Genomic DNA, 12,141 nt, shown 5'->3' with positions numbered 1-12,141 from the left:
CGTTGGCCACGGCGAATATCGCATTCGATGGAACGATGAGCTGTACGAGATATACGACGACATTGACATAGTTCAGCGAACTAAAAGACAGCGGCTACGCTGGCGAGGTCATGTTGTCGGGATGGACGAAAACACTCCAGCTCTGAAAGTATTCGACGCAGTACCCGCCGGGGGAAGCAGGGGAAGAGGAAGACCTCCACTCCCTTGGAAGGACCAGGTGGAGAAGGACCTGGCTACGCTTGGAATATCCAATTGGTGCCACGTAGCGAAAAGAAGAAACGACTGGCGCGCTGTTGTTATCCACAAATACCGAAATTATAATTCAAATAATAAGCATGTGTTCAAAATTCAATTGAAGATTTTATAACTTGAAAAATAACAAAACAGAGCTAATGCATACTTACATAGTATATGGGTTAAACTGATTGTTGCTCCTGAAGAAGGCAGTTTTTTTAAGGCGAACCCATCAGACATTTTTAATATCAAACAAAAAATGGCATTAATATTTTCGTCGTGAAGGCATTGCGGCTACTTTATTAGATTATGGGCGAACAAACCAAACGCGACATCTAACATAAAATAATAACTGCAGTGTTGATAAAATGGTCTAGTATAATTTTAGATATACAGAAATACTTTCGAAGAGCTGCACAGTATGTGCAAACAATTTCAAAAGGGTCCTTCCTTAAAAACAATACACTTGCAGAATATTGAAAATGGTAGAATAGAACTGCAACCAAATGCGTAGTGCTATGAATCATAACTGGCTCAGTAATCGGTAAAAGACTGATGCCATAACCTTGCCAGCCAACTTTTCCGTCTTTCCACGTTTAAGGGGGTATTCTACTCTAGAGTTTTAAAAAATTCCATTATTTTTTTTCATATATTTAAAGTTTAGACCCTTAAGAACCTAGCCTCCAAAGGATTTTTAAAAATTAAAATTGTTTTAAGAGCTACAGTTACTTTAGTGACACAGTACATAGCGCACTAATAAATGACTTAGACTGCCTGTAATTTGACTTTTTTTAAACGCGTTTTTCTCGAAACTACTTTTTTTCACACGATACCGGCATTACTCAAGTTCTATACAAGCGATTTACTTGAATTTGTGTAAACCTTCTTTATATAATCCTTTATCGTTCCTACCAGCATCGTGTCAAAATTTTTTTTTTAAATATTTTAGAGAGATATCAGGAATTTCAAAAAAAGCGTAAAAAATTATTTTTATTTTCAGGCAGTCGCCATTAAAAAAAAAAAATTCGTGTTCCCTAAGGTAGGGACTATAACAGCATCCTTACTGATTAAGAATTTCTTTTGATTTCTATTTTTAGACCACCAGGAGAGTTAGGATCAATGTCGCCAGGATGCGCCATTTTTTTACACCTGTCTCTGTCCCCCTCTAATTATTTTAATTTTTAATATTTTATTGTAAAATTTTTTTCCTGTATTCTTAAGACATCAATAAAAAGACCATAAAAAAATTGATAAAAAAAAAATATTTTTTGGTTTTTTGTAAATAAAATTCAAAATCCCAAAATTTGATTTCTAGACTGAAATACCCCCTTAAGGATTGGTTCATATTGTGCAGTACTCTAGGCTGACTGTCTATTGGACTCCAATGTGAAATGATGGAGCCATGTTTCTATTGTTATACTCAGACGTAAAGATTCGGTTTTATTATAATAAAAGAAACTCCTCAGAATCAGCAATTCGTTGTTTTTCCTCTAGTATTATGTACAAATGATATGAATAAAACAATTTGGTAAATGAATTTTATTGAAATAAACTATGCAGGGAAAGTTAGCTAAAATACTGCCCTGAAATTCTTGAGCATTAGGCAATTTCTTTACTTGTCTATATGGACGGGCCTGTAATGTCAAAACATATAGGTAAATGATTTGTATTTATTTATACACATATTTATATATAGTAGTTAGGTAAGTTTATAAATGCGTTCACTCTTCCATATTAATATAATAACATACTATGTATATGTGAGAATATACTACTATACATGTTGTAAATTATGTTACGCATACACAATACCTCCCCTGTAAATATCATTATATTTTGTAATTACACAAATACAAATATATTTAGCTACAGAGAGTATAAAGTATATACTTACATAAGAAAAAAAATAGAACATATTATTGCTGTGTTTTTATTTACATACCTCAGCATAGTGCTCTTCATTTTGTTGCAACAGATCAACACAAAGTTCAGCCAGATGTATGAGGTCTTCGAGTTTCTTAGCTGCCGGTACCATGATTTCGCCACGGAGATCCTCTTTAAACATGTAAAGGTTAAACAGTTAAGTCAACTATATAAAGATAGGTACATAGCCACGGTATTAAAATTAATCTACAGATAATTGGTTGGAATCGTAATAATCTTATGTAATATATAACAATGAAACTCTCTTTCGCTATGTTCCCCCATAACGTTCGAACTAAAGCGCGAAAAGACGTGAAAATTTGCACAGATATTCCTTCAGTCCAACGTAACGGAAACCTTTATTGCAAAATTGGCGGTGATTTTGAAATATAAATATATATATATTGTATGCATATACTAACTAATGTACATTGCGCTTCGCTACGTATAAAGTGATATAGTAATAAAATTTTTTTTAACATCAAATTCATTTATACAAGCAAAAAAAAATATTTCATTACTGTTTATTTTAAATCTTAATTGTAATCGTTTGAATTGAAATGGCATATCAGTTGAAATCATAGGGATACGCGGTTTCAAAAAACGTCTCCTTCTGATTTAGCAGTTAAGATCGTAGCTTCAATCAAATTTGGCAACAACTTTTTCACTGCCAACAGCAAGGGGTTGCAAAAGTATAATAATTTTTGTAAGACTAAAATAGGTCATTTGAATTGTAAAATTGTATTATTGAACATGACTCATAAAAAGCTTCGACGTTTGAGATGTCCCAAAAATTAATGCATACAATGGTTCGGGTGGAGTTTTTAATGCTGGTAATCTCCCTTTGCATTAGCACAACATATCCCTGGCGTTTCACCTTGAAAGTTAGCCGGATAACAATGTGGACAATATACAATGGGGTCTACGCGGATAGGGGAGATTTTCCAGAGGAGTTAAAACAATGTTGCTAACATAATATTTTTTAAAATATTCGCGATTAAAAATTCTAAAGTTGGTACAAATAACATTTTTCACATTTTTCCCTTTGAATATTGAAATATGCACTTTAAAAACAAAGATACACATTTCAATTTTATTTTGTAATTTTTTAGCCATTTTTAATTTAAAAATCACTTAACACTCATGGCTGAAAAGATTAGGTTGTTCACAATTATGAGGAAAACCAGCGTTGACAACTAAAAAAAAAAGTAAGAAGAATTTTTGACGACAGCGTTTCCTTTGTTTGTGCTTTCCCGTGATAATTTTTTCTTTACTAACTATAAAAAAATTTATTACAACATTTCTAATCGAGTATATTTGACTTGTTTACTCACTTTTTCCTTACAAAACATCGATTTATCGCATTTTGACCGAACATTTGTGCTAACGAAAGGTGTGTGCACGGCTTGTTCCACACAAATTGACTGACGATCAAAAATTGCTCAGAATCCAATATTCGAAAGACGATTATTTGACCAAAAATCGCATTTTAACCATTAATAACTGCCCGTATTCAACTGATATGACACCGTGAGACTTCTTTATTTTCGGAAAAATGCAATTGCCAATGTAGGGAAACCGTATTGCAAACATAGAAACCATTCAAAAGGCTTGCACCGGCATACTGGCGGCCGTACCGGCCAACGAGCTAAAATACTCGTTGGTCATGCTTTTCAACCGTGCAAGAAGCTGTATGGAAGCAGAAGGAGACTATTTTGAATAAAATTAATTGATTTTGCCGAAAAAACCATTTGTTCTTTTTTATTTTTAAAAGTCCTGTTTACTTTGGAAAACACCTTGTATATATGAATAATATGTGATTTATATTTAATAAGCACTGATAAGTAAAATTATATGATAATAATATAATATATATATTATTGTATTATAATATAACAATTCTTTATATTAAAATAAAATAATGGTGCTTAAAAAAATTAACTCTAGTCGAGTCAATACCCGGGGTAACCTAAGAATTTTTTTATTCTATTACGTTATATATTTATATAATACTTATATGTTTATTAAAGTTAACTATGTTCGAAACACCTGATATTTGTTATTATATATAAGGTGTTCAATTTTATTGAACAGGCCTACTTGTTTAGTGTCCGCAAAGCCGAAATACTATAAAACATGAATATGTAAAAACACATACAGTCCACTAAACATAAATGCCTATGTTCAAATATATTGAACATGCATGCATCCATACGTACATACATTACATAAACAGACGTATTCATTTACATGCACAATAATAATAAAATGCATATAGGAATCGTAAACTAAATATGTAATCACAAGTCATACATTTACACTTTAGAACCCGATATCAGATAACATAAAACACATATACACATATGTATTGAATTGTACACTTAACAAGTAAGGAAGTACTAAGCTCAGGTGTCACCGAACATTTGATACTCTCGCATGACAAGTTTCATCAAGATATCTAAATTTTTAGTTAACTACAGCTTGCACGGACGGATAGACCGACATCCGGATTTTAACTCTTCTCGTCACCCTGATCACTTTGGTATATGTAAAGATATATCTGACGATATCGTTATTGGCAACTTTATTGCGAGAGTATAAAAATGAAGCCCTCTGAATTACATGAAAATATCTGAGAGATTTACCGATATTTTCGTTGAAAAATTAGGTTAGGTTAGGCACTGAGTTCTTCGTGTTCGATATCAGGGACCTTGAAAAGTTATAGTCCGATCACGACAATTTTTCCACAAGGGATATCTCAGCTCAAATACCGCATTTGTGTAATGTTTTATTCCGCTATCATCATTGGTTCCTAATGTAAATATTATACAGAGAAGGCATCAGATGGAATTCAAAATAGCGTTTTGAACCGATTTCGATCAGGGTGTTAAGAAAATGTTATATACCGAATTTCACTGAAATTTTGTTTTTGGTCCATAAGTGGGCGACGCCAACTTTTCCAAAAAAATTACGTCCAAAAATGCCCCTCCCTAATGCGATCCTTTGTGCCAAATTTCACTTTAATATCTTTACTTATGACGGACGGACGGAAAGACAGACATCCGGATTTCAACTCTACTCGTCACCCTGATGACTTTGGTATATATAACCCTATAGGACTTACAAAAAACCGTTATGTGAACAAAACTATAATACTCTCTTTAGCAACTTTGTTGCGAGAGTATAATTAGTGGACTATATATATCTGATATATAAACTTAAATATATAAAAAGAATAGGGCGGAGGTAGCTAGGAGATCGTATCAATAACATTTCTTTGTAGAATCTTAATAAAACGGTGGAAAATTTTTGATATGGCAAGATTTGCTAACATAGCATATGGGCACAATTTAAAATAAGTTATAACCCTCAAAATTGCGATTCTGAAATAAATACCGGGGTAGCGAAAAGCCTAAATGCAACCGAAAGAAAGAAAAGGGACTAAAAGACAAAATAGAGCATTTTTGGTTATATATACCAGTGATCAGAGTGACGAGTTGAGTTGTAATCCGGATGTCTGTCTGTCCGTCAGAGAGTAAAGATTGAGATATCATGATGAAACTTGGTACACGTATTTCTTGGCTCCATAATAAGGTTAAGTTCGAAGATGGGCAAAATCGGCCCACTGCCACGCCCACAAAATGGCGAAAACCGAAAACCTATAAAGTGTCATAACTAAGCCATAAATAACTATATTAAAGTGAAGTTTTGCACAAAGGATCGCATTAGGGAGGGGTATATTTGAACGTAATTTTTTTTGGAAAAGTTGGCGTGGCCCCGTTCCCTACTAAGTTTTTTGTACATATCTCAGAAACTACTATAGCTACATATGTCAACCAAACGTTTCCTTCAGGCATTTCCATATACAGTTCAAAAATGGAAGAAATCTGATAATAACCACGCTCACCTCCCATACAAAGGTTATGTTGAAAATCACTAAAAGTGCGTTAACCGACTAAAAAAAAAACTTCAGAAACACTAAACTTTACAGAAGAAATGGCAGAAGGAAGCTGCGCCCAGGCTTTTTTTAAAAATTGGAAATGGGCGAAATTTCAATGAAATTCTGTATATAATATTTTCTTAACACCCTGATGACATGTACGAAATATGGGTGAAATCGGTTCACAACCACGCCTTCTTCCAATATAACGCTATTTTGAATTCCATCTGATGCCTGCTCTGTATAATATATACGTTAGGAACCAATGATGATAGCGGCATAAAACATTACACAAATGCGGTATTTGAGCTGAGGTATCCCTTGTGGAAAAATTGTCGTGATCGGACTATAACTTTTCAAGGTCCCTGATATCGAACACGAAGAACTCAATGCCTAACCTAACCTAACCTAATTTTTCACCGACAATATTGGTAAACCTCTCAGATATTTTCATGTAATTCAGAGGGCTTAATTTTTATATTCCTGCAATAAAGTTGCTAATAACGGTATATATCGTCAGATATATGGTTACATAGACCAAATTGATCAGGGTGACAAGTAGAGTTGAAATCCGGATGTCGGTCTATCTGTCCGTGCAAGCTGTAACTTGAGCAAAAATTGAGATATCTTGATGAAACTTGTTATGCGAGAGTATAAAATGTTCGGTGACACCCGAACTTAGCCCTTCCTTACTTGTTTTAAATAGTAATTTCTTTCCCTTGGCAATATGTTCAAATGTCATTGAACATGCTTACTTGTTTAGTGTCAGCAAAACCGAGATACTATAAAACATAAATATGTATACAAAATCAAACACATAAATATGTAAAAACTCATACAGTCCACTAAACATAAATATCTATCTTCCAGTAAATTGGACATATATACAACCATACATACATATATACAATTACATAAACAGACATATGCATTCACATGCAATGCTCATACCTTAATAGTAACAAGTAAGGAAGGGCTAAGTTCGGGTATCACCGAACATTTTATATTCTCGCATGATAAAGTGATAATCAAGATTTCAGGCGTGGTTGTAAACCGATTTCATCCATATTTGGTACATATCATCAGGGTGTTAAGAAAATATTATATACCGAATTTCATTGAAATCATTTGAGTACTTCCTGAGATATGGTTTTTGGTCCATAAGTGGGCGTCGCCACACCCATTTTCAATTTTTAAAAAAAGCCTGGGTGCAGCTTCCTTCAGCCATTTCTTCTGTAAAGTTTAGTGTTTCTGACGATTTTTGTTAGTCGGTTAACGCACTTTTAGTGATTTTCAACATAACCTTTGTATGGGAGGTGGGCGTGGTTATTTGTGGCTTAGTTATGACACTTTATAGGTTTTCGGTTTCCGCCATTTTGTGGGCGTGGCAGTGGGCCGATTTTGTCCATCTTCGGACTTCACCTTCTTATAGAGCCAAGAAATACGTGTACCAAGTTTCTCAGTTTCTCACGATATCTCAATTATTACTCAAGTTACAGCTGCCACGGACGGACTAACGGACAGACAGGCATCCGGATTTCAACTCTGCTCGTCACCCTGATCACTTTGGTATATATAACCCTATATCTGACTCTTTTAGTTTTAGGACTTACAAACAACCGTTATGTGAACAAAACTATAATACTCTCTTTAGCAACTTTGTTGCGAGAGTATAAAAATGCATATATGTAGGTATTGTAAACTAAATGGGTAAATGCATGCCATAAGCCCAGGGGTCGACTCGTTACATCCGTGCGTGGATTGGCAAACATACGAACGAAAATTCCGTGATACGTCAATCGTATACGGTGATTGGCATAATAGCCCTGACAGACGACAGCACTGATATGCAATAGCGGGCTTAATTTGCATTTACTTGCGCATTTGACCCATGGTAATGCAAATTTGTAATGCACGTGCATTTAGCTGAATTTACCAAATTTGAGTAGGCTACGCAAAAATCGCCGATTTTTGCTATTTTTTGACAGATGTCGCTTGAAGTCTGCTGCCTGCTTTGCGTTTACAGCATCAAAGGTAAGCAGTTTTATATTGCTAATTAAATATGTGCAAGTATATTAACAAAAACAAATTTAATATTTTTAGATGGCAAAAAATAAACAAAGCACAGTTTGCTATCCATTTTTCCAATATTCCTAACTTTTTCGCACACTTTTTCCGCATTACAATCAATTATTGTTTTTAATTTCACTATATTGTCTTATAACGTAGTTAATAATAAACGAATTTTTTCGTCAAATTTATATTGATTTTCCAATAATACAATAATTTCTATTAATAATTTATCTTATTTATTTTTATTTATCTTTTTTTTTTTATAAATAAACAAATTTCACTATCAGCTGCTTAAATACACAAGTCTGCTGTCGGTCACCATAAAATTTCAAAGCGCATTAGCGTTGCTAAATGCGCATTAATTTTGCCCGTCTGTTAGGGCTATAAGAAAGCACAAGGATCGTAATTTATTTTTATTTTACAATGCAAAAAATAGCAAAAAAAAATAATAATAATAAATTTATTCGCCGGTACGACAGAGCATAGTGCAGCATTTCATTTTTTGCTCGCGCTACAACCATAGTTGTTTACCTAAAGCTTAGTATCCAGCTCTCAAGCAATGTAAAAACTTCACATAAAAAAACGCTTTCCTGCGGTAAATTTTCTTGTGCTAGTATGCAGCTCTAAAAAAAATCTAGTACTAATTTTTAATAAATTTTTTCAATAAAATGCGAATATGGCAAACCTGGTTTTGCGAAGAAACATGAAATCAACAATTGTTTCTTGAAGGAAATTCAAAGTAATCGTTAAATTCATCCTAAAATAGTTACAATCATTATTATATAATATATACATATATCTCAATTTGAAATATTGTAAAAGAAACTTACCAATCATCAACAACAATCCTTAAATCGCAATAAAAATATTTATGTTACTACTCACACTTGAAGAAATAATGTATTTTTTTTTTCTTGAGCAATTACTTAGGAGCTGGATACGGACCTTAACAAAACTCGAAGCAGAGTAGAGCACATACTTTTACATTGTTATGCTAAAGCTCAGCTGTGGTTTTCGACAAAGTGAGAGCGGTAGCGATAGCATAGCAATAATTCTGCTGCTACGGAGTAGTAAATGCAAACCCTGGCTGCAGACCCATCGTTATAACCTATGCCAACCTACACTTAAATATAAGATAAGATTCCCAAAATAGTAATAAAAATTACAATGAAATAATTCTCTTCGATGTAAGTGTTTTATTACCCTCCACCAGTGGTAAGGTGTTGAAAAAAAACTTCATTGAGGGCTAGATCAAGTTTTCGTTAAAATTTATCTATTTTAGGTACAAAAATACACTGTAATGTTTAAAATACGCTATCTCATTTTCATTGAGATTACTCACATATTTTCCGAAATATGCGGTACAGAATCAGCTGGAAATTGGAAAATCCTTATATTAGGTATATGGGGGCTAAAGGATATATAGGCTCGATTCGACCCATTTTTGACATATAGAAAAACTATTATAGGGGAAGGATTATCCCTAAATTTCAATTATATATCTCACATATTTATCAATATTTTCGATCAAAAGTCAACTATAGGTACTAGTATTCGAATATTCGGTACATAGGAGCTGGAGCAGTTTTTGTTGGATTTCAAGAATTTTTGATCATAAGGTGGCATATACTAAAAGTATTATTCGTACAAAGTTTTATCTCGTTTTATCCATTGCTTCTTTTTTTGTGTAGCGGAAAGTGAAAGAATCAAGTGGAATTTAAAAATGTGCTATATGCAGAGTAGGCGTGGTTCTTATCCAATTTCGCCCATTTTCGCAACGTGACAAAGGAATATGAAAATTTGTCAAAACCGGTCAGTCAGGTCCCGAGATATGTGATTTCTCCATTAGGTGGGCACAACGGTTCTCATAACACCTTCTCATACCATCTCGGTGGTAAAATTAACTATCTTTGGTGTATTTAGTTATTGATTAATTGCACTTTAGTAGTTTATGGGGAGAGAACAGGGTTATCATTCGATTTCATCCATTTTCACACTGTAGGAAAAATGAGGATTTGAGGGCGTGGCCAATCGACGAACTCGAATTTCTCTTGTACTCAGAAACCCGCATCCAAAGTTTCATCAAGATATCTCAAGTTTTACTCAAGTTACAGCTTGCACAGAAGGACGGACACACAGACAGTCACCCTGAGTTCAACTTTTCTCGTCATACTGATCATTTGTATATATATATATATAACCTTATATCTATCTCGTTTCGATTCAGGTGATACATACAACCGTTCCGTGAACAAAAGTGTTATACTGTGTAGCCACAGATTGCAAAATTATAATAAGAGGAGTTTCGGCGAATTGCTCACATTTGCTTATTTTCATATGACATCGAACCATTTCCTCATAATTATTAGCACATAAATGAAGCTCTCTACGAATGTATTAAGTAATTTTTAAAATTTAGATTTTTTACTAAAAAAATATAAAAAGTGTAAAACGTGAATGTGTTTAAATGTTTACAGTTGAATTTGAAGTGAAAAATGTGCGTAAAGAGTGTTAAACATAGTGAAATAGCTTATTGAAATGTGGGTTTTTTAGAATTTTCGAACTTGAAAGTCGAATATTTTGTAAACTAAGTATTTTCTGTACCCATAAACCTTCAAGTCGCGGCGCCAAAGAAATCGGAATTTTGTCAATGTGACTTTTGTAATTAAAAGCAGCACTTTCACCCAAGACAGCACGACGTATTCGTGACAACTGCAGTATGTGATCGTCTTACTAATCGAACATCATTTGCATTACGTTGGTCGACCTACAGGGTTTGTCCGGAAAGCAAAGGACTGATTTTCATCCGTCGAGCCTGTACTTAGGAGCGTGCGCGGACCGACTTGATTCGGTAGAGGACGTTCCTAGCTAACGCTCGTTCGTTAGCTTATCAATTGTCTCCGAGCACTTGGAGAGTCAGGGCAAACATTTTCGAGGAACGTGTTTCTGTGAGTGGTGCAAGCCGAAAATGAAGGGTTCGTTATAGTAAGGACACACGATTAAATTCTGTGTGAAACTCGGTAATATGATCAAGCAGGCTTACCCAGATTTTGCTTTATCAAGGAGTGATGTGTTTTGGTGGCATCAGGCCGGGAGGAGGAAAATTGCATCAATTACAAAAGAATAAAACACCTGTATGCACACAACATGTCTTTTGAAATAAAGAAAGACACTAGCATATATGTATTTCACTTCAACTGTTCAAAACTAACCGTTGTTTAAATAATTTTATTGAAATAAATCCTGTAAAAGATATCAAATACCGACGACTCGCTAAAAACTGAGAAAAGTATACGCGCATATATTTGTAGTATAGTACACATTTGAACATATATACATATTTGCTACAAAAAATTTGATAAAAGAAGAACCGTTCGACCGTGTGCAAACTTCATATCAACCACCTACCAAATAGTTCGAACAAAACCTAAGGTTTTGGTTTGGATAGGTGAGCCCGTTCTTAAGTTATAAAATAACAACGAAAGGGGGCATTAGTTTGTATTATATATAATATGTATAAGTATATAGAATATATATATAAAACATACATATATGTATATATAACTCAAGAACGGCTTAACCGATTTGGTTAAAAATTAGTGAGGATTTCTTTCGCTATTTGGCATCAATTGGAGATTCCAAGTGTAAAGTCAAAACAAATTAAGCAAAAAACAGCATACTAGCAAGGTACAGAAATTTTTGTTTACATATACTATATATAGGGTTTATACCGATAGTTGTTACTAAACAATAAAAATTTGAATCCTTATTTGAGATGAGTGCACAAATATTTATACGGTAATAATCCCATCTTCTATAGAGTGTATAGCTGCTGGCGTATGCCGATGATATTGATATCATTGGCCTCAACACCCAGCGCCGTTAGTTCTGCTTTCTCCAGACTGGACAAGGAAGCAACACAAATGGGTCTGGCAGTGAACGAGGGCAAGACGAAATATTTCCTGTCATCA

The 12,141-nt window shown here is 34.0% G+C and overlaps 1 protein-coding gene across 11 annotated transcripts in view; it reads right to left on the bottom strand.

Moving 5' to 3' along the window:
* LOC108971132 (calcium-dependent secretion activator) overlaps positions 1-12,141 on the bottom strand; it is a 144,276-nt gene that overhangs the window by 59,463 nt on the left and 72,672 nt on the right. For all 11 annotated transcript variants that reach the window (XM_018936988.1, XM_018936984.1, XM_018936987.1 and 8 more), the window contains one exon: positions 2,177-2,289. In XM_018936988.1, the coding sequence (XP_018792533.1) occupies positions 2,177-2,289 (113 nt within the window). The remainder of the gene's footprint in view (positions 1-2,176; positions 2,290-12,141) is intronic.

The sequence above is a fragment of the Bactrocera latifrons genome, unplaced genomic scaffold, assembly GCF_001853355.1.
Source record: "Bactrocera latifrons isolate USDA-ARS-PBARC rearing strain unplaced genomic scaffold, ASM185335v1 scaffold_326, whole genome shotgun sequence".
NCBI lineage: Eukaryota > Metazoa > Arthropoda > Insecta > Diptera > Tephritidae > Bactrocera > Bactrocera latifrons.
This window is presented reverse-complemented; position numbering and strand designations above follow the sequence as displayed.